Here is a 26,878-nt window from a genome sequence, read left to right as displayed (position 1 = left end):
ATTAAGTGGTCACTACAATGAATGAAAATGAAATATGGTTTGCGGTGACTGGTAATGACTCCCTTGGCTGGTGTAGGTGAGTGGATGCGCACCGATCCGAAACAAAAATATTTGATCGTAGATGTGTTTCACAGAGAGCCGCTGAGGACTGCATGCTGAGTTAAAACACAGGGCCGCAAAAAGCACGAGCAGCTGTTTTGGTGGTTAACTCTCAGCTTAACGACCCGCAGGAGCCATCTGAGTCTTCCTTTAGGTCTTCGAGCAAGACTGCCTTTTAACTCAGCAGCGTGTGTATCTGTGGATGGCAACAGTATGTGGCAGCGGATGATAGGCGTCTGTGTAGGTGAATAAACATTAACCGGCAGTCTGACCGTTTGACTGGAGATAAACCTGGACCCGTCAGTCTCAGTGTGTGTGTGTGTGTGTGTGTATGTCAATGTCAGCTTGCGTGTCCGTGCAGAGGAATAGCTGTCCTTATCTGCCCCCCTCTCCTCTCACACATCATTAACTGGGACTGTGCCGTTTGGTATTTTGGCAGCCACACTCTTCAGTGCACCTAGTTTCATTGCTAAAACAAGTCTGTTCAGTCGCTTAACCACAGAAGCATCCACACACACAAAATCGCATATATAAGCACAAATGCGCACAAATATGCACTCGCACATAGAGGCACGTACTAGATCTTGCCTGTGCGTACACACTCACGCAGCCCACACATTCGAACACCCCCCCCCCCCCCCAAAAAAAAAAAAGACGAGCTTCGGCGTGCACGTGCACACATCCAGCTGCAGCAAATCCTGTCTCGGTGCCGCTGCCCTGGGCTGTGTGATAGCTGAGCTGCAGTGTCCCTCGGTGGCTGAACACCTTGACTGTGGAATATTCTGCACAGCATTTTTATTCACAGCACAACTGGCGAGAGGATGGAAAAATGAATGCTAAACTACTTCCATTCCACCCCCGAACCCTCCACCCCTACCCTACCCTATCCTACCCTACACCCCCCCCCTCCCCATCTTCCTCTCAGGTTAGAGCCAAGTCACAGGAACATTTTCTCCTTTCTCCATGGCTCTGTCCTCCCCGGCTGGTGAGTGTGGGCAAGGAGATGGCACCTAGATTAGTCACACGCTGGCACCGCCACTGACTGCGCACTCCACTGAGTCATCTACAGATGGCAGCCAACTGGCATCTGACAATACTGTAGCCCAATGTTCAGCCACGACTGAGCATCCAACTTATATAGGGCATCCTACCTATGTAGGCCATCCAATCAGTGCAGACCATCCAACCTACGCCCACCTAGCCCAGGCGGCAGGCACCAAACTGTTTCTGCGACTGTTTGATGCTTACACTGTAGCTCCCACCACCACCAGAAGCTAGAACAAACAAATCTCAACGTGCCTGCTGTTTTAAAACCATCTCCCCGAAAGCTCATCAGACACAATAAAACCTTCAGTCAGTGCCAAGTCGAGTACTGAAGAGTTTTGTTAAGCGTAGATCTCAGGCGCGTCTGTCTGTCAGCGCGTCAGTCTGTCTGTCTTGTTTTTGAAGCTTACGATACAGTAACTCAGTGTTCTACCCCTAAGCCATTAAAGTCTGCCCAGATACAGGACTGGCCTGAACATGCCCGCGAACACACACACACACACGCATGCACGCACAGGCACACACACGCTCCCAACCCAGACGTACATACTGAGGACACACCCTCAAATACACACTGGTAGGCAGTCATAAATACCAGGGTAATGGTAAAGCTCCTATCAGACCAGTGGGAAAGTGAGTATTCCCAGAAACACACACACATACATACACACACACACACACACACACACACACACACACACCTCGACATCAATAGTCCAGGTCAGGGTACTCTCTCAGGCAACATGAGCGCAATGATGATATGGGTGGTGAGAAGATGGAGTAATAATGATGAACTATTCATCTCTATACATTGTGCACTTGTAGGAAAGTCTAACAAAATACAACTGCTTTGTGAACTGAATCAGGGTCGAGGAAATCCTCCATCAAAAATAGTAAGTAAGGCAAACATCAGAGGTGCGAAGGGAGAGGAACACACATTATTTCACACACTGTGTCTGATACCTGAGCTATCTGGAGAGTTTCCTGGCCCAGCACGGAGCCCTGACTAACACACACGCACGCACGCACACACATACACACATTTGCGCGCACACACACACACATACAAACCAGGCTGAGTGGCGTTTGGGGCCTGTGTCTGCCTGTTCCTGGCTAGTGTGCTAGGATGATGTGTTTAATTGGGTGTAACACAGACTGTACTTTAGGGAACTAAACTAAGCTATATCCTGCCCATTAAGGGGGACAGCAAACCAGGAAACTAGACTTCCATCTGTTGGTTCACCGCAACCCCCCCACCCCCACCCCACCCCCACTGAAGCGCAGTGAGGACACGTTGGCGGTGGGAGGGGAGGGGAGGGGAGGGTGGGGGGTCAGACAACCCAATCAAACAGAATAAGCCTCTTTCTCAGTCAGTTCACAACCCCGCTGGTTACTGGTCAGTGTGTGTCTCTCCAGATTTGTGCAGCAGGTGGTAGAAAAAACACGGGCTTGAACAAACACCAAGTCCCCAAAATGCAAAGGAAAATGTTCTTCCCAAGAACATAAATCAAGCGCTCCTCTCTCTCTCTCTCCTGACTACTGGATGTTTTGAGCATGTCAGACTTTGTAGTAGATGTTGGCAGGGCTCTGCGGGGGCATCTCCTGGACGATGTAGACGGGGTGGCCATAGTCCCCGCTCACCTTCTCATAGTGAGGGCAGTAGTTGTTCTCTGTCCGCAGCGGAATGATGATGTCACTGGGCTCCGTACCAGCCGTGCCCCCGGGCAGCTTGGGATTGGACAGCGTGCTGAGTGACAGCGCGGAGGGGCGGGGCTGCGAATGGGCATTTTTCCTGGTGCGCTTGCGCATCTTGATGAGGAGGATGACGAGGAGGAGGATGAGCAGGAGGAAGATGATGCAGCCGGCTCCAATGGTGGAGAACAAAGCCACCTTGGAGCCGAGGATTCCATCCGAATTCGCACTAGAACCAGACTGGTCCTGATTGATGTGGTCTAGATGGAGAGAATCAGAAATAGAGAGAGAGAAGAAGAGTGGAGGAAGAGAGAGTTAGCGCAACAAGGATTGTTGAACAATCAGAGGAATAATAACATATACAGTAATTCAGTCCCATCATCTGTATATCTTACTGTGATCACATCCTTGTTTGTTGTTTCCTCTGCATGACTGACAGGCCCATTGATGTAATCTAATCTAATTAGCTTAATCAAAATGGCCTCCTAATGAAATCTGTAGTCGTCACTCAGCGCAACTGAGATTCCAACTCCGATACGATTGAGCCCCGGCATAAAGAAAAGTTGTATAACATGTCGAAGCCACATTTATACATGGCAAAGGCCAAGAAAGATATGGAAAGAGGGGAGAGGGGAGGGCATATCTGAACATCTGATTTTGTTTTATCCTTTTGTCTGGGGGTTCAGTGGAGGGGTGAGACGGAAGAGAGAGAGAGAGAGAGAGAGAGAGAGGGGGGTGGGGGGGTGGGGGGGTACTGGAAGAGAGAGAGAATGACTGGCTCCTCCAGTGACTTGAAATCTGAGAAGAACCAAATCTGTTTTCCATGTATGTATGCAGCTGCTGCCAAAGAGCAGCACTCCCCCCCGCCTCTTTACTGTCCATGACCCCCCCCATACACACACACACACACACACACACACACACACACACACACACAAAGCCTCATACCTCCGGAGACTGCCATCCCCACTAATGACTGTGTCTCCCCACTCGGCTGACCACTCTGCTCTTAACCATTTATTGGGAAGGGATACTGTGCCTTATCATGAGTAATGACATCACTGGAAGCCAACGGTTCCAGCCTTATCGGTGAAATCAGAGGCGGGGGGGAATTTCGTACATTCTGGAGCAGAGAGCTGGAGAGTGGCTGTCAAAAACCTCATTCCTGAAATATCAGCCCTCAAACTGCAGTGACACGTCCTTCATTCCACCCTCCACTTCTTCACTTGACATAATCACTGATCCAACAATGGTGGACAGGTAAAAGCCAGGATACAGGGAAAAGTGACATTAGAAAATCTTTTTATAGACCAACTAATGTTGAATAAGCAATTATTAAGTGAGGAAGGCTTATCACTTTGGGACAGGCAGAACAGTCTGTACTTGGCAGAAGTTTTGTGGCGTACAGAGTTCTGGAGTAAGTCAAAAAGTTAGTATAGGTAGTGATCTATTAAAAAAAAAAAAAAAAAAAAGAAATGGGGCCTCCTGTGGAAAGCAGTGCATACCTGACTATGGAAGGTGCTGGCGAAAGCAGGAAACACAGACGGCCCGGTGCACCCAAGGAGGCTCAAATGACTTCTTCAATTATCTATCCTTTTAATCTTCATTTATTTGCAATTCTAATGAAGTTTAGAAAGATGGATTATCAAGAAGTCTGTCTTTGAGTCTCCTTGTGTGCCGCACGCCCTCTGTGTACAGTATGAATAAGTCAAGCGAGCTTCGGGGTGAGCCGTATTTGTTCTGGGTTGGGTTTCATTTTGTTTCAAGTTGTGTTCTGCAGAGCTCTGCAGGATTATGTTGTATTTTACAACAGCGGTTCTCCACCTATTTTGGCTTCCCGACCCCCACAAAGCAAAAGCAATGCCTGCGGCGTGAACAAGCCGCATTAGCGAGCATATAGGGAGACTGAACTATGATTTTTATTTTGCTCTTTTCAGGCAAAACGTGATTAATTATTAGAGGAAGCCTAGAGGCTGTGAATATTCATTATTTCACAAGAAGAAAAAATATTTCAAATATTTGTATTTTAGTAAAATATTTGTATTTTAGAAACTGTATTTTTTAAGTCATCTTGCAGGCCTACATGGTGGTCTCAAGGCCAAAGTTGAGAACCACGGTTTGCCGGTGTGTTGCGGGTGTTCGGCTCTGCTCACCGGTGTTTCCTGGGATCACGGGTCCAATCCGACCCTGATCAGATGGACTGGGACTGGACTCCGGTATGGCGTTGTCTTCTGGAGCCTCCGGCACCACAGGGTCTGGTGCGTTTGGGTCTGCGGGAAACAAATACTCAGAAACTCAGTCTTGGCAAAGCTGCGTGCATCGAATTACAACGGCTTGTTCCCCTGCATCAGCAAGGATTATTTTTTATTATCGTTTGATGTATCTTTTATACACAGAGAAGGTTATCTCAAGTCCCATGTGTTGAAAGTGTCTCAGAAGTGAAGATGAAAGCACAAAGAGGAAGGACAAGTTAGCGAACGTCTGTGAAACATGCCAGTATCCCTGTCCTGTCGTAAAAAATGAGCTCACATCTATATCAGCAACTCCTTCAGCAAACACTCAGACAGGCATTTCCAACACTGACACATTCATGAGAGCAGGAGTGCCGGACACACACACACACACACACACATACACATACACATACACATACACAAACACACAGGCACACTCCCAGAATATACTTACAATACACTTAGGCATGGCAGAATGAGGGTAAAGTAGTTATATATTAACTTTTTATTGTTTTACATTATTCATCACGTTAAAAGGCCATAATATGCCTTATTTATTGCTCTGGCTTTAACTCTCCCTGAAAGAAGCGCACTCCTGAGGAGGAGAGAATAGGAGGACAGGAAGAGAGGGGGGGAGACAAGGAGAGGAGAGGGGAGAAGAAGAGAGGAGAGGAGAGGAGAGGAGGGGCTGCATCGGCTCTGAGGGGGGAATACCGCTCGCGAAGGAAACAGACAGTTTATCAGCCTGTCTGTTGTGATTTCAGCACACGCACTTTGAAGTCTCTGTGCGGTAAACATCGGCGGGTCCGCGGCCCGGCTTTACGAGGGCAGGGCCGGCAGACAGAGACAGTTAGAAACTATTACCGAAGCCAGTCAGATGCCTCCGCAGTACGCTATCAGATGCCTCGCCTCTGTCTGGCCTTATCTGCATCTGCCCGAAGGCCTGCTCAAGGGGTGTACGCGGGTGTGTGTGAGAAAGAGAGAGAGAGAAGGGTGTGGAGGGGGGCCAATTTACATTTGAGTCCCTTGTGGCGACTTTGTGTGGCATGTGTGTGGGCGTGTGTGTGTGTGTGCGTGCGCGCGTGCGTGAGTGAGTGAGTTAAAAGGCCCTGACAGTCTACCAGTCTATTTTCTATTTCCGCTCTGGTTTGGCTGAGACTCTTTGCAGGGAAGTGATTGGGGCGTGGGGAGGCTGGCCGATATGGAAGAAGACAAAGAGAGAGAAGAAAAAGATGGAGGGAGGAGAGAGGAAAAGAGAAGAGAAAGAGGGAGAAAGAGGGACACAGATTCCACCTATTTTCGCTTTGGTCGCACATAACAGCGCGGTTTAACAATTTGATCCGCTCGCCCCGGTCTTCTCGATGTCCAATCCGCCGCAATGCTCCATAGTGATTGCAGCAGTGGTGAACCTAGCCGTGAGCTGTTGTGCGCCATCAATAATAGATGAGGAAAGACAGGAGTGAGAAGTGGGAACATTCACGCGTGGCGGAGGATATGAGAGGACACAGTGATCTGATTCACTCCGTGCATAGCCCCGACGCTGTGTCAACCACTGAGCATGTGCAGGGAGCGTTCTAATGTTCTGACCCATTTTTCCGCGTGTACTGCTGACATTTCCCTTAGCTATGCAGACAGCAACTACCTCAGAACTGCCAACCCGCCAGAAGGAGGGAGAAGGCGGGGGAGAGGAGGAGGGATATTGAGAGAGAGAGCGAGAGAGCGAGAGAGACAATGACAGAGCGACAGAAGAGAGAGAGAGAGAGAGAGAGGGTGGGGGGAGAGCGCGAGACAGATATGTTGCGAGCGAGCGAGCGAGCGAGAGATGGAGAAAGAGAAGGAACGGAGAGATATGCGTGTGAGGCAGTGAGTCAACATATTTCTAATGAGCACAGTGACATGATGTGGTGGAGTAGACAGAGAGTGCTGAACAGCAAGCGATGTATAAAAAAAAAAAAATTGTGAAATGTGCTCTCTCCCTATTTCTCCGCTCACTCAATTTCTCTTCCGTTTTGCTTTACTTTATTTTTTTTTTTACGGAAAGACAAAAGACACAACACGAGGCATTTAAAGTACAATTAGATAGACGTGTCGAGTCCTGGAGCTGCGGAGCGTGAACGGATGCTTCAGCGCGATTGTGCCCAGGAGTGTGCTTTAGCATTCCGGCGGCCTCCGCGATAAATGCGAATGGAGTATTAAAAGAAAGGAGTACGCCATGATTGCACTGCACACTGGGACGAGCCGCCGAAATAGACTGCAGAGAGCAAAAGTGCACAGGAGTTTGTGCGGATGGATGGGAAGATCTCGGGGACTTGGCCGGAGGAATGTGCTGGCATTCGGCGGCACGGACTGAGGGAGTGTGGCTTAAACACAATAGCATCTGGGGTCACAGCCAAGGAGGGCCCAATTTAATTTGTTGGTACTTTCTGTTTGTTGGAACAGCACCTCGTGTGGCTGCAGGGGTAAAGTCAATCAGCTCAAATCACTTCTTTTAAGAGTCATATCATTGGTTTTGAGGGTAACTTCTCCCATTGTTTCCCGAGAAAAACAATCCCCCCCCGACGATTTACAGCGGTCGAAGGCGCAATTCCGCACAGCCCTTTTCAAATGGTCATTGTGGCGGACAGACACATTATATATCAAGCGTCCACACACAGAAATAGCTTTAAAAGTAGTAGCAGCTGGCCAACAGCATCTTTTCTAACAAGGTTTGTAGGGCACACTGATTCTGAGTGACAGCTAGCTTGCGGACTGTTTTGGGAAATGAGTGCAGGCTCCGGCGAAGTTGAGGAACAGCCAGCGGCCATAGAAAGAGACTCTATTGAGATGAGAATTCCTCGAATTTATCAGACAGTTGCTTTCAACTTCGATTAGGGCGGGTTCAGGGATTTGTTTATTCACCAACTAATAGTTTGCGTAAAAAGCTTGTGCATTTGGTGACGGTGTTGCAATCCCGCGCTGTCGAGACGCTCAAATAAATTGATCTACACGAGAAGATAATGCATAGCTGTCTATTCAGAGATGGTTCTGGAGATATTTCAGTGTATCCGCTGGATTTGTCCCGACTCAGACCTTGCTAGCATCAGCAGCTTGTTAGCTTCTATTCTTCCATCGACTGCCAGGATACACGGCTGTCATCCCGCTGGCCAACATTCAAATATCTGCACACAAACTCCACCTGCACGCACACACACTGCAGGTTTCTCAGCAGATTTCAGAGATTTTTTTGATTTTTTTTATTTTTTGACGTGAGATCCAGCTTTAAAGCTTTAAAGAGTCAGACCATCATGGTGGGCAGATGTTCTTCTCAGATGGTGGTTAGTGTCTGTTTCGCTCAAAACAACGGCACTGGGGAAAGGGGGAATGTTTAGAGTGTAACACATCTGTGTACTGTACCCTGTCAAAATCAGGATATGGATGTCCGCATATCGGATAAAACAGCGTCTAAAAGTGAAATGTATGATACAAACCAAATGTTGCGTCCAAGGATATCTAAACAAAGCTCGTTTGTTTACTTCCATGATTTTTAGATGCCTTACAAAAACCCTGCACTTACATACCAATTTCAAACACACATTTTCATACTCTGACTGATTATAAGAATCAAGTATGTGAGAGCTGAATCACATTAGAGGCCTTTCAAGAAGTCAGGAAGTGGAAAACAAACAATTCTTGTCTTGTGTCATCTCATTTTCGACACTTAATTTGCACAAGCTGTGTGAGCAAACATAATAAAGAGATTAATTAAAAACTGAGATATCGGACATTTGAAAACATGTGCAGTTACTCTGACTAAATTATGGGTGATTTGAAAGTAAAACTCACTACTGAATAATTATTAACATTAGTAGCCATCTTGAGCCCTCTCTACAAAATAGTTACATTTTAAACATTGTAATAAAATGTGTTTTAAAATAGAGGAAGAAACATCAGGTAACACTATTTTCCAAAATATCTATTACATTTTAGATTGAAATCTTCTTCTAATTCATGTTCTTACTGAAGTAATATTACAAACTATATTACAGTATTACATGTATAGATTTCAGCAGTCAACCACCAACAATGGCTGCCCAGTGTAAATTATTTTAATTGACTTTTTTTGCATCTAACAACATATTTTCAACTATAGTGGACATTCTAAATGAATTAATCTAAATGATGTAAATATTTCAATAATGTCAATATGCAAATATTCTATGATTATTAATTGTGAAAACCAAAATTACAATCTAAGAATATACACTAACTGTGCATCCCTACCTACTACATATTCCAACTAAAAAGATATATATAACAGTATATAATATATATAATATATAAAATATATAATATAATAGTATAATAAAGATATTTAAATATAGATATAATATTTTTCTGTTTTCTGGGATCACTTTTTCAAGAGGTAGCCTACTTTTACATTTGTTATTGTCTATAAAGGAGTCATAATTTTTTTTTTTTAAAAGCCCCAACACTTGTGGCCAGTACATTTCACAATATAACTCCACAACTCCAGGCAGCAGGTCCTGTTGGAGGTTGACGGCCGACAAAGTCACGGCAGGCACACATAGCGAAAAATGAGAATGTCACACCAAAGTGAAACATGGCTTTGAGGCAGCAGGGTGTATTGTGTTCTACATGCGAGGTGAGCTCGCATTTACCTTGTCCGACTTTCATGATGACTTTCATGGCTCGACTCTTGCACACGCCTCCCTCTCGGTTCTCCAGGCCCTCTAGTGTACCGTTGGAGGTGGCTGGAGGGGAGAAGAGAAAGGGAGAGGAGTTGGGGAAGAAAGAGGGTGAAGGACAGGAGAGAGAGAGAGAGAGAGAGAGAGATGGGGGCGGAGGGATTGAGAGGGAGGAGGAGGAAGAGCAAAGTGAGTAGAGAAAAGAAAAGCAGGGAAGAGGAAGAGGAGAGACGGTGACACGTTGGTTAATGAGCACGTCCATAACGCACAGAACTAATCAATATTTACGACAAGCACTGATTAGCTGTTCCAGTGATTAGGCGTTCTCACCCTCAATCAACCGCCAGCTCCTCTCAACGGTATCTCTCATTAACACAATAAAGTGAAGTCAAATGAATGGAACAACATTAGAGCCTACTGAGGGAGGGTGGGCGGCGAGGTAGAGAGAAGAACATGGCCAGACCTGTGTGTGTGTGTGTGTGTGTGTGTGTGTGTGTGTGTGTGTGTGTGTGTGTGTGTGTGTTCCGTCTCTGCATATTTTAGCAGTGAGACATGCCAGGGAGAGTTCCAGCTGCTTGCCAAGTCCTGGAGCAGCTTACTCCCTCTGAGCCACATGTGTCATTACTCGCTGGTAGTGCTGAGAGCTAAATGCCTCCCTTAATGTTTGTGCGTGCGTGCGCGCGCGTGCGTGTCTCCATTTGCGCTTTAGAAAGTGTGTGTGTGTGTGTTTTCTGCTCCGACTTGGGTCGAGGGGCTGTTTATTCGCTGTCACATTCACCTCAGACACTGTGACACAATTGGCTGTCTATTTTAGGGTCTATGATAATGACCTAGGGAGACAGAGTGTGACTCTGACCTTAACGTTGAGCAGCTAAGCACAAAGCAATGCAGTTGTGTGTGTGTGTGTGTGTGTGTGTGGGCATGCGCCTGTGTGGGCGCGTGCGATGGCAGCTCTAATTTTGGAATTCCCCAAATGATCTCCATCTCCGCTTAGTCTGCTGTTTCAACTTACTCCCTTCCTCTGAAATGCTTTTGTTTCTCTTCCTTTGCATTATCCATCTTGGTCGCTCTCCGTTTTCGCTCACTTCATTTAGTTTTTTTATCTGCGCTATCTGGCTCTACCCCTCCCTCTCCCTCCCTCTTAACTCAATGACCATCTCCCTGGGTGATTGCTTCAGATGGCACCCTCATTATGATGAGATTGGCTTGGAGAGGGTGCTTATCTAATGATGACACAAAGAGAGACAGACTCGGCTAGGGACGGGGGCTGGGGAGGGGGGGAAGGGGGAGGAGGGAGGAAGAGGGAGGGGGGGGGGGAACAACGCAGTATAACATCGCATTACTTCCCCCCACGACATGTCGATGGCATGTATCAACATTTATACTCGCGTTTTCCATGATGTAAATTAATGTTCTGTCAAACGGTGTTCTCGAAAATTATAAAAAAAAACAAGTTCATTCGGAGAGCGCTTGAAACTCTGCCGTTGGAGTTTTTGGAAAGGCTTTGAAATTCATCTAGTTGATTCATGCCTTGTCATTCCTAAGTATTATTAATGTTGACATTTTGTTGCCCTTTGGGATATTATTTCAGCTTTGTACTTCGGTCAAATGAAAGAAAACTAAATAATAAATTGCAATAATATTACACATTACATTATCAGATTATTTAGTATTCCCAACGAGAAGCACAATATTGTGGTAGCGTGGCTCGAGCACAGTGATAATTTGTGATAATATTTGTGATAATTATTGTGATAACATCGTGTCAGCGGCACTTTGGCAATTCCCCACCGTAGACTCAACATGAGCGACTGAGCGGGACACTGAAATACAGCAGGACCGGGCAGTCGGGGCAAACCGCCGTACAGGAGGGAGGAAAAGATTCAACATTTACATGAGACGTTAATGTGAATGAACACTCAAGGCTAAGTAACTCTTATGATTTATGTAAAGTCTATGCAGGGAGCATGTCTCCTTTAAAGAGAACATTCAAAGACACTGAGGTGAACAGGCCTGTTTCCAGACTTAAAGGCATACTGTCTTGTAGCCTGAACGGCCCAGACATCGCCATCACTGCTAACCTCACCCTGCCATTTTCCAGCCAATTTCTCCCCTTCTTTCAATTTTTAAATTTCCAGGGCAAGGTTATACAAAAATGAGCTCTTTGAAGATCGAGCTCAAAGGCGCTTGAATAATCTGACTAAGAGTGAGCGTCATGCTCTGAATTTTATATCCACTCAGGGAGAGCAAATCTTCTCACTGTTAACTTACTTCTGCCGTGTAAATTAACTATTCCTTCAGGCTGACTGAACAGGCCCCGGCATTACTGATGTGGCATGATGATAAGTTACTCCTTCAAGGCTTCACTTTAGGTGAGCGAGTGAAAGAGAGAGGGATTTATAAAGAGATGATCACTTTATATGCTGTTTGTATTCAAACCATTTAAAATGTCAAATATTTCAGAGCCTTACTGTACCATTGGCAATTCACAATCCGATTAACCGTGTCCAATTTTAACCACATTTCCTTACGCGTGTTATTCCATGTGAATCCACATTTTAAGTACTATTCAAGATGTAAATCGACTACAGTAACAACTGTTGAGTACATTAAAAGATGTGCTGGGATTCCTAACAGAAAGCACGTAGCCTGTTAAGCACCATGCAGTCCCGTGTTTATCAGCCTAACCCTTGACTGGCAACAGTGTGTTTATATCTATCGTGTCACAGTTCACTCTAAAACAGTGATCGCCAGCCATGTTTCTAAAACCCAACAACAAGGACACTGTGCCAGCTTTTTAATCTGAAAGCCTCTCGCTCACTCTCTCTATCTCCTCTTTCACTCTCTCAATCTTTCTCTCTCTCTCTCTCTAACCCTCGCTCTCGTTTTTTCATCCCTGCACGCTGACGTTAATCCAAATCTGGATTTCCAGATATTAAAAGGCCGACGGTCATGTAGTGTTTTGGAAAGAGGAAACTGGGGAATTGGGTCTTCCTGCGTGTCCCGCTGGAGATAAAAACACAAGGGGATAAAGCCGCGACAGGACGAAGAACAAAGAAACTCCCCGTCACTGCTAATGATTTAGTGGAACAAACTGCACAACTAGTTCAGCATTACTTTAGCGGTCCGGAATACTGAAAGAATTGGTCATTGCATGAAGGAATGTTGCTTTTTTAATAAAGCGGTCGGCTCCAAAGCGGGTTTTTGTATGATTTAAGGCTCCCTTTGTGGGTGTGGATCATTGGCCGCAGAGTGACTGGTGGGAGAACAAAAGATCTACAGCTGCTGAAGTCATAAGAGGAACCAGGTGCCAAATGTTGATGTTGGGAAATATCTACAGCAGAAATGTATCAGCCAAAAGAAAGCCTTACAGGGGAAGAGTTGGCCTGGAACAAAGGCTCCTGTTCCAATACTGCACACACACACACACACACTTATGCATATGCGGATGCACACACTCGCATATGCACACATACACGTAGATTCGCAAGGACATTCATGTCTTTGGGGGTAGATGGGGCTAGAGTGGAAGGACTGCTCCCCTAGGTGCTGTGGGGGAGCGGAGGGGAGAAGAGTGGGAGATGTGTGAGAGATGCGGTGCTGACTGGCCCAGACGAGACACGCTAGGCACAGAGTGCGACGCGGTGGTCTATATTTATTCTCAGGTCTGCTAAATGAGGTCACTCAGGTGGTCCTGCTGAATACATTCCCCATCTCCATCATGAATCATCTGCTGCTTATTATTCCTGTCCAGCCCAGGGGGCTTGCTTTCATACAGCGCGAGGACTCTGTGTGTGTGTGTGTGTGCGTGCGCGTGTCTCTTCCGCGCCTATGTATACGCGTACGTGCGCGCGTGCACAAGTTTGCCCGTAGCACCGAATGAGGGGATAGATACGGCCCATGTGACAGACAGAGAGCAGGTTGTTTAATGAGAAAGTGGATGAGAGGTGACATTCATTGGCTACCTCTCACACACCAGCCCCCCGTTCTCCACCGCATTCAGACTTCCACTTAGACGAGCAGAGCAGGCGCTGGGTAGTCGCAGTAACCACCGGTAATAATGTCTACATTACCAAAAAAAAAAAAAAACCATAAACAGGCGCAAAGCACTATCTGATCACTCACACTCAGTATCAAAGAAAAACACCAGCACACAGCGCTGTTCCATCCATTTGAGGCAAAATAGACAGCACAACTCAGTCAGTGTCAGGTACATGTGTCTGTATTAAATAGAGCGTCACAACAGAAATGGGTATTTCTCATACCTCCGATATCCCTATCTCACTTTTTGTTTACATTAGCGAAATAGACTAGAAGTCGGGAGAGGGAAAAGAGAGCCCATTTGCACAAAATATTTCACTCACACATGAATGAGCACCAAGAGGGTTAGATTAGGTTTATGGGTCTGATTCCAGAGATAACCCCCCTCCCCCCTGCCAAGCAGCCCTGGCACGCATGCATGTGCACACACACACACACACACATGTGCATACACACACATCCTCGCAAACACATCCAGAGTGAGGTTGGCAGACTGGAATAATGCTTGGGATCTAGATGTTTGCACTTTGAACCTTTTCTAATCCTGAGTATTAGGGCATGGCTAAAGCCTGATTATGGCAGAATGAAATGGATCTAAATAGATGTCCCAGCCCATCAGCCCTCCATTTCTTTGTCCCAGAAATAGAAATGGAAATCTGTAATCAACCTCCAACCTCTCTCTCGCCGTCTCTCCCACATAGCCTCGTCCACAGTTTTGGCACTCAACACCGCCGGAGAAAATTCATTCAGACTTTTCATATCATCTCAGATGAATTAGCTGTGCTCGGCTCACCAATGTTTTCTTCTCCCATTTCTTCGGTAATATAACATGGCATACAATATAAAATACAGCCATTATATCTGCAGCATTAGCACTGCACATTTTACATGCTACATTCAACCTCCACTATTGGATTTTGGTTAGAGCAAATGCGGTTTTGAGTGGTATGCAGAGACAGGTCTGATTTTGTCGTCTTTGTGCAAAACAATGGCGGCGTTTTTTTCTCCCAAAGCGTCTACAGCAGCTCTGGTGTCACAGCGTGCCGCCTGTTGCCAGGAGCCGGTGCGCTGTATGTGTGGTAAACAGGTAGCAGCATTAACATCAAGGTCTAAGGTGGTTAGCAGCCCAATGCACACAACTGTTGCTCAGCTCTCTGCCTCAGTATGCAGCCGGAGGGGGAGCTCCTCTCCTGTGTCCGGATTACTCTCGCGCACACACACACACACACACACACACACACAAGCAAATACACAAGCGTGCATGCGTGCACACACACAACACGTCACACACATACATTTAAAATGGTGGAGAAAAAATATACAGACATGTAAGCGCTTGGGCACACAGAAGAAAACACACACACACACACGTACACACACACACACACACACATATACTGGCTGCCCGTGTAGCCAGAAGATCAGGGAGGACTTAAGAGCTCCTCCGGCACCAAAATTACAGGGTACCTCTAAATCCTCCCAGCAGAGAGCACTATGGGATAGCGCAGGGTGGGGGGAGGTGGGGTGGGGTGGGGTGGGGTTGGAGGAGGGCGAGGGAGGGAGGAGTGGAGCGGGAGAGGGGGGGGAGCGGGGGGAGAGGGATGGAAAGAAGAGTGTGGGGTGAGGAGGGGCAGGAAAGGAAGTGGGAGATTCCTTTTTAGAAGACGAGAGAGTGTGCGAGCCGGGGAGGAGTGAGACTTGATCTGTCTGAAGTGTGTGTGTGTGTGTGTGTGTGTGTGTGTGTGTGTGTGTGGTGTGTGTGTGGAGGGAGGGGGGGGGGATTGTCTGTGCGTGCGTGCATATGTCAGTGGAGGAATATGGAAGGAGGTGATGAAGTGAGGAGTTGAGAGGAGGAGGAGGAGAGCTCGGTTTGGAGAGAAGAAGTGGGAGGTGATCTCTCTCTGGAGCGGAGGAAGTATATGTCTACGTGTGTGTGTGTGTGTGTGTGTTGGTTTGTGTGTATGTGCATGTGTGTGTGCGCCTGCCAGCTTGCTTCTCTCTCTCACTCACACTCTCTTCATTTCTCTCCCTCGCTCCCCTGAGTTTCTCTTTGTGTGTGTGTTGATGTGTTTCTCTGTGCGTGTAAGTGTATGAGTGTATGTGTGTTTCTGTGTGTGTGTGTGTGTGTGTGTGTTTGTGTGTGCATATATGTGTATTTCTACTACTATGTGTGTGGGTGTATGACTGTGCATGATTGTTTAGGAATATCTGTGTGTGTGTGTGTGAATTGTGCACATCTGTCATTGTGATTTTGTATCCTTGTGAGGGCATCAGTGCGTGTGTGTGTGTGTGTGTGTGTGTGTGTGTGGTCCCTGTACGTCAGTCCAGACAGTCCCAGCAGACTACTAAGCCAAGGGTTGGGTATTATGGACTGCCATGGCCAGCACCACTGGGGCAGAGCTTCAAGACTACTTATGACAGCTTTTAACCTCTGCAGAGGACCTGTCAGCAGCTCCCAATGTGTGTGTGTGTGTGTGTACGTGTGTGTGTGTGTGTGTGTGTGTGTACAAGACCCGGTGCTTGCAGACACAGAGAGCTTCTGCATCATTTAGCTGTGGGTGTCGGTGTGTCACCTCTCCGGTGAATCAAACGGGGCAGAGCTTTTACACCGCTGCACTTTCCACTCTCCATTTCCCAACTCAGCATGCTGCAAAACCCCCCGCTCCCCTACACAGCATAAAACTTGTGCATCACCACTCACACACACACACACACACACACACACAAAATCAAATTGCCCTGCGTACACGAGCAAACACACAAGGAAACAAAGCCAATAGACGCACACAGGAAACGCGCTCGCACGGGAGCATGCGGTGACATAGACGGGACGTGCACACGCGGGAAATTCCTGACGCACGCACATAAGACGCAGGCGTGCACGGAAAAACACGCCCACGCACACACACGCAAGCAAACAAAAAACACACACACACGGTGCAAGCCGTCTGTCGGATCAGTAGGAGATAAAGGATGCAGAATAACAGGGAGACCTTGGGGAACAGAGCAAGTCATCTGTCTCAAACAGGAACAGACTGAGCGCACTCCAACATGACAGATGTAGACAGACTCATCTTATAGCACGCCGCATCCCCGACCTTTTTTCTTCGCTCCTAGCCCCCCCTTACACACACACGCACACACACACACACACACACACACACACACGCACACAAAAGCGCCTAAATACACATGCATGTTGTCACGCACATGCAGTTTGCTTATAAGCCTAAACGCACACAATCTGACAGGTGTATGCACACACACTCGAATAAACACAGGTGTAAAAACACACTGTGAGAGGGACACACACAAATACACCCACCGCACACGCTGCCAGGCCTCTGAACTCCCCTCTCAGATAGTGCATCATTTGACTAATAGCAGTTGAAATGTTGCGTGTTCAGAGAAACAAGCAGAGGAGAAATTGGGTCAGAGAGAAAAAAAAAAAAAAAAAAAAAAGGCATTTCACCTTCCTAGTGGTCAGAGCTAAAGGTTAAAAGAGATGCATCATAACGCTGAGGCACACAGGCACACACACACGTGCATGGCAGACACACACACACACACACACAAGCTCAAAAGCTAAAGGTTAGTATTGGTCATGTGGGAGTTACTGTTTATTTATCTCTTACCCAGTGTGTGTGTGTGTGTGTGTGTGTGTGTGTGTGTGTGTGTAGCAGACCTCGAGCAGGTCTCATCCCGGTTAAAGACGTGAGGGAGCTCCACATTAGTCTTTCATTAAGCCTATATGATCAACCATAAGAGCCCGCACGTAGAAACGAGCGTGTACGCAGACCGACACACACACACACACGCACACACACGACTGACAGACGGGTGCACACTGAAGGTCCCTCGGTGAGCGTGTTCCTCAGCAGGAAGCTTACTGAGGTTTTCGTCTTGGTTCGAGCGCTGATAATCGCATGAAGGAAGCATGGTTCACTTGTTAAAGCCCGCCAGCTGATAAGACTGATCCTCCTCTTCTTCTCTCTGGTCTTTGTGGTCTTATGCAAGCCTGATATGGGACTCTGCACTCTAGATAGAAGTCCCCCCCCCCCCCCAAAAAAAAACTAAAGGTCCACGAGTCACAAATCAGCCTGTGCTGCCTGATAAAAGAAGCGCTGGGATGGATCGGAATGCGGTGGGAGATAGCAGTGGCATGTCAAAGGCCACGAGGCTCTAAAAATCTAGACTGACTAAAGAGGTAATCTTTGAGCAAACGCGCCCTGAGGGGAACGAGAGCCGGAGCCCCGGAACAAGTTAGGAAACACGAACGTCGGGGGCTGAAACATCCTCAGAGAACTCGTGCTGGTGCATGCACAAAACGTGCTCGCATGGTCCATGTGTGTCCGTGTGTGCGTGGGTGTGTGTGTGTGTGTGTGTGTGTGTGTGTGTGTTGTTCATCCGCTGTGCATTCCTCCTCTGTGGATAGAGAAGCTCCATCTTCACTGACCTTTTCAATCTGGCCTCCAGAAGGGAGTTATGACAACCAAGCCAGCCCATGGCTGCGAGCACAATAACACACACCGAGCCACAAAACAAACAAACAAACAAACAATAACTCTTACCGAAGGCTCAGCGCTCCCCACTTCCAAACAGACGATGCAAAACAAACCCACTTAGGTATACTGAATACGCGGCGTAAATGATACAGTGATGCAATGTGCGGGGAGAGACGAGGCAAGCATTAGGGCTCTGCCGAGAAAATTACCTTCAGGTTAATGAGGTTGTCTGTGTGATGATCGGGTCAGAGAAAGAAAGAGAGAGAGAGAGAGAGAGAGAGAGGGAGAGGGAGATGACAGGACAAAGAGACAGTAAAGAGAGGGACAGAGAAAGACAGAGGAGAGACAGATGCATAGAGACAGAGAGAGAGAGAGAGGGGGGGGGGGGGGGAAGGGAAGTCAGACAGTGTACCTGCTTTAGAGGAGAGTCTATGTCAGCCCATCTGTTGTCCACCAAAACAAAATCTGCGAGAGCCAGAACAAAGAGAGAGAGAAAGAGAGAGCAGTACATGTATGTGGGAGTGCGTGTTTGTGAATGTATATACAGTATGTGTGTGTCTGTGTGTCTGTGTGTGCTTCTGTGCACATGCCCATACCCTAAGGGAATCTTCTCTACCTGCTAACATGGAGGCCACTGAGCAAAGCTGACTGCAGCTACCAAGGGACCCAAGTCACACCAACACACGCACACACACACACACACACACACGCACACAGTGATAGAGACACAAACAGACAAATATATATAGAGATAGAGGGTCTGCTGCAGCTTATGGCTGATGTGTAAAGAACACAGAACACTGAGTACGGGTCCAAACCACAGCAGAGCTTCTCCAGTTATGAGGCCAGGCTGCAACACAAGAAGCAGGAAAAGGAACGCACTTTTCCTCCCTTCCCTTCCCCTGTTATTCGCCAAAACCCCAATCAGAAAGCACAGCAGACCACAGAGAGAAATGCTGCTGATTACATCCTAATACACACAAAGCCAGCGGCTGACGCACATATACAAAAACACACACACACACACACACACACTGATTACATCCTCTCTGGTGCTCCTCTCTCCTCGTCCCCGGTATCGGTTACACGGTAAAGCCTTGCTGATCGAGGATCAGTCTTTGGCGCAGAGCAGCGAAAGAGCTGGGAGCTTAACCTCTAGTCCGACAACAGAGAGAGACTGAGGCTCCGGCCCCCGGCCCCAGCACAAATAAACAGCTACAACACAGAAATGTCTGGAGACTCGAAACAATTTCCTGAAGGATCTGTCACTGAGCAGGAGAGATGGAGGGAGGGAGGGAGGGAGGGAGAGATGGAGGGAGGGAGGGAGAGATCTAAGGAGAGGAGAAAACAGGAGGAATGGCAAGGCGAAAAGGGAGAGAGAAAGATGAAGTTGCAGGCGAAGAAAAAAGGATCGAGAGAGGAACAGAGGCAGAGACAGGGAGAGAAATTGGACCAGTGGGTCTGGAATGGGGAAGTGAAATTGTTCAGTTGCCATCTACAAAATCATCAACTGGCTGTGAGCGGCGGTGCACGGGGCTGACAGTCTGAGCTCACCATAACACAATGTATTTATTTATCACGTGAAAACACGGCTTTCTTTTCAGCCCCATCCATCCATCATGGCACACAGGCACAGACTGTGACAGCAAATACATTCACACCCATGGAACTGCTGACGGAAAATATCTTGTGCTCGGCTAAGCCACGGTTCTCTCGAATGTGCATTAACAAATACACAATACATACGGCCACTTCTATTACACAAGCAAATCTGTGCAGAGAGAAAGAGGACGGATGTGAGAGTATGAGTGATTATGTGTGTGCATGTATACAACCACTGTTTTTCTGTGTGTGTGTGTGTGTATTTGCATGCAAATGTGTGCTTATGAGTATATATGAGTATATATTTGCATTTGCCTATGTGGCTTTGTGCTTATTTATGCCTTTGTGTGTGTGTGTGTGTGTGTTTGTGTGCACACGCCTCCTGTGTGTTTGTGTGCTTCTGTTACTGTGTTTGTGCGCCTGTGGTCGTGCTGGAATGGAACATGGACATTTTGCCACCGAGCTGAATTCACAGAAACGGGCTTGGTCCTGGCCAGCAGAGCAGTATTTAGACTCTGTATTTATGCATTGGACAACCACAGCAATCTCTATCACCGCCTTGTGATTCATGTTTGTTTGCTTTGCTCCACACCGATTCGATTCCATCAAGAAGCGCTCTCTCCCTCCCCAGAAACCCTCTCCGCAGAAATGTTCACGCCATCCCCGGTCGGAGTTTCATCAGCCGCCCCTCATCGTAGCTGACCAAGCATGCAGTGGTTTCCCCAGCAAGGATGCGACATTAAAACTAACAACCTCTATAATTATAGATCCATATTTCTGCGATGAGTTTGTGTAAACAAGCCGGGCTCCAACTCGGGGAGGCGGACTTCTTGGCAGGCCTTGGCTGAGGGTGCCACTGAAAGGCTGTCGGAAAACAAAGCCATTTCAGAGTGTGCCTTGGAAGAGAGAAACCACTGTTCTAGGGATGGCAGAGAGAGAGAGAGAGAGAGAGAGAGAGAGAGAGACAGAGAGAGAGAGAGAGAGAGAGAGCTCCATCTGAATGACAGAGAGCTGTGATTGGAGCTTAGCTGTTGGCCGGAGAAGAAAGACATCGAGAATATGTGTTGTTGGCAAAGCAGAGGGCAAACGACCTCAGACATCTCAGATGAATAGGGAAATATGCATTTCCAGAGTGTTTTAGATTATGGGCTGTCATTGTTATATCCTATGCTTATGTTTTTTTTTTTTTTAATACAGCGATACACCGTTGTCCCATACAATTTTCCTTATGGACAATGACGCTCATCATCTCGTGTCTTACATTCTCTCTCCCTAATCACCATGGATTGCTCTCTAAACATGAATCTTTCCAGCGGTCTTAAGTTGTCTCCTCAGCTTTTGCCTGCAGCTATTCCAGAGCTGTAAAACCACATGGATGGGTTCCGCATAGTGGATGGAATTAAAGAAAACCAGGAAGCTACTTCAAACAATTGAGAATCATCCATAGAGAAAGATTCAGTTGGCGAGGGGCTAGGGAATGAGTTTGTGTTAGTGGAGAAGAGTTAAAAAAAAAAAAAAAAAAAAAAATCGACGGTGTTGTTTCGCAGAGTTAGCTCTGCGGTTTGTTGTGGTCTGTGCGTTGAGAAAAGATCTAAGCTATCGGTTAACAAAGATGACTTCAACACAGACTGTTAACTCTCGCGCGCGCACCGGTACACACATGCACACACACACACACACACACACACACACAGCACACAGCACAGTCTCATATACAAACTCCCCTGCAAAACGTGAGAGCAGAATTACTGTGTAGGGTGAGAGAGAGAGAGAGGGAGGGAAGAAGGGATGGAAGAGGAGAGGGAGAGAGGACGCCTCGCACGCAGGATAAAATATTCTAATAAGATAAGCATGAAGCACAGCCGAGGAGGGATGAGTGTCTGCATTTGGAGATGCACGGAGCAGACTAATTGAGATGAATACATGAATATATCAGCTTCATCTAGAAGCGACGGGTTCAGCCGTAACCAATGGTTACCATTCACTTGTACAGCCGCGTGAGCCGCCCTCCCTCTAAAAGAAAGTCCTCGTGTCCCTCCCCACCTCCCACTCCCCTCTAAACAAACTCCTCTGTAATAAACAAAAGGCAATAACCAGCGACAATAACGCTGTGCCTGCTAACCCTCTCTGAATGAAATATCCAAAGGAGAAGTAGCAGAGGCAGCCTGAATAGATTTGCAAAGCAAGCAGAAAGCCATATATTACACTGCCACTCTAATAAACACTGGGCTATATTCACTCACAGGGGGGTTAAATCTCCTTATCCCAGGCCATGCTTTTCCACCGGAGATAACCTGACCTGTTAGCAGGCTGGGGAGGGTTTACTTTGAAAATGAAATCCGTTAAGGCTTGCTGATTAGCTGCTTGCAAACTTTAGATCGGTTACATTATTGACAGTTATTCCCAGTCAGTAACAATCCACAATAGAATTCAAAGAGAAAAGCACAATTGAAGAGTTTTGTTCCCAAATGTACAAAATGGCTATTAGCAAAATATTTAAGCAAATGAAGCTACTAAATTAAGGTAACTTAAGTTGATATAATACATCTTGACACTGGGGCCTCTATATTTCAGAGATATAAAATGATGAACCTTAAATAATGATTTCTTTTCCCCTTATATAGCTTTTATAGCTTTTATATTGCTTTTTATATAGCTTTAATATTTCTCGTTTCCCAGGTTATATAGCATTTTGGAATTGAACTCCTCAATTCATTCCAACTGGAATAACACTGTTATACATTTTTACAACCAATATTAACCATTATTCCAGGTTGTGTATATGTTTTTTAATGTCTATGATCTGAAAAAATAAATAAATAAAAACAGTACTTATTTTAGTTTAATTAAAATAATTAAAATATTTCAGCACAACATACCCAATGGAGGTTACCAGATGGAAACAGTTTCTCAATAAAATGCATTAGTTGCAAGTAAGAGACAGAATGTGTTACTTTGCATCTCTATGCTCTGAAAATAAAAATGCCTTTGTCTTTTCAAACATGTCCCTGAATAATGCAACTGCCTTTTTGTGGTGGTGATTTGATTTTGGCAATTTTATGTTAACTCTAACAGATGACATTTACCAATTTATTGTAATCAGATTACTGTTATCACGCCACTTCACAAACTTAACTATTAGCCTGCCAGTGTGTACATTTATGCAAGTGCGTGTGTGTGTGTGTGTGTGTGTGTGTGTGTGTGTGTGTGTGTGCACGTGACCGCAACCGCAAATACCTGCGTGGGAGCATGCGTGTGCACATATGTTGGTGTGTTTACATCCTCGCAAATGTAGGGCAGAGAAGGATCTTCTGATCTGCTGTAGCCGGGACAGGGATTTCAACCTTGACCTTCAACACTCCCGAGGGCAAATGAAAAGAGGAAAAGCTGGCTTGTACAGCAAAGCAGATCGTGTTCAAATGTACGATGCCCAATGGAGGATTCCTGGGGGGGCTTCGGATGGAGGGGTGCATAATGTGTGGGTTGTATTGAGCAAAAATAGCAGCGATAGAGAGGAGAGCCCACGCTAAAGAGCATGAATGTTACCGATATGTAACATGCATTCTAACCTTAATCCTGTCAGGTGTGAAGAAGATGTTTCTGCAGTGTTAAATGTAGTTTGTCTTTAAGTATAGTTTTTCAAAGACTGGGTCAGCACCCAAAGGTGGGTCGTGGGAAGATTTAAAAAAAAAAAAAAAAGGAAAAAAGCTATTGACTAGGTTATGTTGCCAAAGCATTTCCAAGTATCTGCAATGCATGCAAGGCTAGTGAAATGCTTAGTAGCCTAAAACTGGGGGAATTTCCATTAAATTACAGAAGACAGTATTTTGACAATGCAGGACAACGCAGTAAAAATCTGAAAACCTTTCTGTAGAGTGTGAGTGGGCAATATCTGTTTCACTGAGGCAATATTCTGGTGGTCAGGTAGTATGCGCTCCACTCTGGCAGTAGGCTGGTGGGGCAGGCCGTGTTTGTCAGTGTCCGTGATGGTACGCCGAGATGGAGAGTGACAGCTGTCAGCAGGGATCAGGCTTACCCTGCCGGCTACACAGGAAATCAAGGGGGAACTGAAGTGCATGACGACAGCCTGCCTCTGTTTACCGGCTCATGGCCTTGTCCTTATATAGAACAGAGACGCACCGGCCCCACTAACCATGAACATATCAAGCAGCAGTCACGGTGCATTATTTCAATACGAAGAGAATGGGAGAGAAAATGGAGGGAGCTGACTGTGACTTCTTGGACCCATAGGGGACATACAAAGCGTGTGTGTGTTTATATATATATATGTATAGTGAGTGTACGTGTGCTTGTCTCTCTCTCCTTTTCCCCGCTCTCTCGCTCATTTTCTCCATTATATTTCTCTCTCCGTAAAAGCCTCCTGTCTCAAATCACTTCTCTCCTGACTCTAACCCCTAAACACAGCGCGGCCGTTTTCCTCACAAACAGCTCATTCCATATCCTGTGTTTAGACAAAGCAGTGAAATACAACCAGTTTGTTCGGTCATACACCGGGGGCTGGGGTAGGTGGGGGGGGGGGGGGCTGGGGGGGCAGGGGGGTGTTGATGGACGGCAGGGGCTGGTGCTGGCGCTGCTCTGGGGTTTAGATCAGCGCGGGGTTATCATTACTGACCCCCCGCTGTGTCTCCCTGACCCCCTCGCCCCTGAGTTTTGACCTCTGCAACCCCCCACCCCACCCCCCCGCGGCTCCTGACAGGGCAGCGAGAGAGAGAGAGAGAGAGAGAGAGAGAGAGAGAGAGAGAGAGAGAGAGAGCCTGTGACAGGACAGGTCTGGGATGGACGGGACAGTGTGGACCGGATCCCCTGCGGTGACACCAGAGCATGGGAAACACACACACAGAGTGCTTACACACACACACACACCATTTGTTGCTTACTCTACCCCACACCTTTTGTTGCTTATTCTACCCCACGGAGGGGGTAGGGGGGGGGGGGGTGATCAAGGAAAGGAGGACAGAAGAAGAACAGAGCGGCGGAGTCAGAGCAGAGAGGTATAGACGAGAGAGAGAGAGAGAGAGAGAGATTCTTGGAAGATTCAGTGGAATGTCCACTCCCCATGCATCTTCTTCTCGTCTCAAACGGTGTCTGCCGTGTTTGACCGTTAATCAGGGCCAGATAAGCCGGGTCTTTATAGCAGAGCAGATTTACGCCGCTCTGCTGGCCGGCTGGACCGCATTCCCAGCAGAGACGGCGGGATAACATACTCACGTCTCCCAGGCGGGGGATAAGCTGGCCTAAGGGGGGCCTCAACACACACACATACATACACACACACATGACTGTACTGTACACATGCAAGAAAAGCACGAAAAGTGTGGGTGACAATTTGTGCAGGTGCTGTCTCTCTCTCCCTCTCTCTCTCTCTCACACACACACACACACACACACACACACACGTACACACACTCATACAACGCACACACGGCGACCATGTACAGCCATTATCTAAATGATAGATGAAGTGTGTCATGGTGTGTGCACAGGCTGCGCTAGAATAAATAAAACAAGCTCTTCCCGTTGCAAAGGACAACAGCATTAACATAATACCAAGACAAATACTATATCCGATTACTGCTGACGCGAGAACGATACAGTATATGAGCCTAATAATGATCCACCATCCCCCCCCCCCCCCCCCCCCCACATGTGAAGGATTTACAGCGGACGTTAGTTATGAGTTCACAGTCCAAAACACTATGGAGGAAGTGTTGAGTATTCTGCATGAAGCCACAGGGGATTGTTGTACAGCAGAGATACAGGAGAATCCATGCTGTATTAAAGCAAAAATTCACCCTAAAGTGAAGTCGATGTTATCCCTTTGATCTTGGACCACACCATGCGTTCCCACATGCATGTCGCTAATAGAGTTAGTAAGAAAGTCTATGATGTAACGGAAACAATTTGTGGAGCTGCCCCACTAACAATGAAAACAACTTTGCTGACACTGAAAATGCCCAAGGTATTTTCTAAAGCTGTGTGGGTGTAGCAAAGCTCAAAGAAATATTTTTTAAGTCCACATATACGCCGCCGAGGGAGAGGCCCCACATAATGTCGCTGGATAACATCACAAACTTCATGGTTCTCTGCATTCGGGCTTTGAGGGAGAGTTCACAAATATCGATTGAACTGTCCCAAGATCAAAAGAATAACATATGTGAGGTTTAATTTAGCATGCATTTTCCCATCAAAGGAATTGTTCACCCTGACAAAAAAAAAAATAGGTTTTTAAAAAATGTCTAGACTTAGGGGAAATCTAACTTCTGAAGGGTTTCAATCCAGAAACCTGTGCATCCATTTTGGGATAAAATAGTGGCTGAATTGATGAACAGTTTGTACTATTTTGAAAGTCTAAATTTTACAGTATTCCATTATGTGCTTTACTTTCATGCCAGCAATTATTTTTTTAAGAGAAAATGACATTTTTTTCCCCCAAAATTGATATTTTAATATGGAAAGAAATCCTTGGGGCAGCAGCCTGCAGCACAGAGAAATGAGCTTATGGTGGGAAGATCATCAGTTTGAATCCCAGACCAGCAGGAAAGAACTCCTGTCCCAACAACTACTGTCATTGTGCCTTTGAACAAGGCACTTAAATCCCCAACTGCTGCTGTGGAGCTGCTGTAGGGGAGAGCCAGGACAAAAGAAGCACTTTTCGGTTTGTTCCTAATTTAACCATTTTTTACGATAAACAACTGACACATGTGCTCTAACGTCGGCAACAATAATTTCTTTATTAAATTAAACGATTCAAATCTAATTGGCCCGAAAATAAAAAGGGCACACTGCTTCTTTTGTGCCTGCCTGTCAGGACAAAAGAAGCATAGGAGTGGGACAAAGGAAGCAAGAGGCAAAACTGCCCGAAAATATAAATGTTTTCAGTTTTTTTTTTACACGTAAGGCTCATTACCTGTGAAATTTGACTTTCAGTGCAACAAAATACATTTTTGGGGATAAA

At 46.5% G+C, this 26,878-nt stretch overlaps 1 protein-coding gene across 1 annotated transcript in view; it reads right to left on the bottom strand.

Annotated features, from left to right (window-relative positions):
* Positions 1–1,020: 1,020 nt before the first annotated feature.
* Positions 1,021–26,878, bottom strand: part of efnb1 (ephrin-B1) — a 49,923-nt gene continuing 24,065 nt past the window's right edge. Inside the window, exons 3-5 of the mRNA XM_071903237.2 lie at positions 9,728–9,820; positions 4,989–5,105; positions 1,021–3,095 (exon numbers count right to left, since the gene is read on the bottom strand). Of these exons, the coding sequence (XP_071759338.1) occupies positions 2,701–3,095; positions 4,989–5,105; positions 9,728–9,820 (605 nt within the window). The 3' untranslated portion in view covers positions 1,021–2,700. The remainder of the gene's footprint in view (positions 3,096–4,988; positions 5,106–9,727; positions 9,821–26,878) is intronic.

The sequence above is a fragment of the Centroberyx gerrardi genome, chromosome 16 (genome assembly GCF_048128805.1).
Source record: "Centroberyx gerrardi isolate f3 chromosome 16, fCenGer3.hap1.cur.20231027, whole genome shotgun sequence".
Classification (NCBI taxonomy): Eukaryota; Metazoa; Chordata; class Actinopteri; order Beryciformes; family Berycidae; genus Centroberyx; species Centroberyx gerrardi.
Note: the sequence above shows the minus strand (reverse complement) of the source record. Positions and strands in the feature narration are given on the sequence as shown.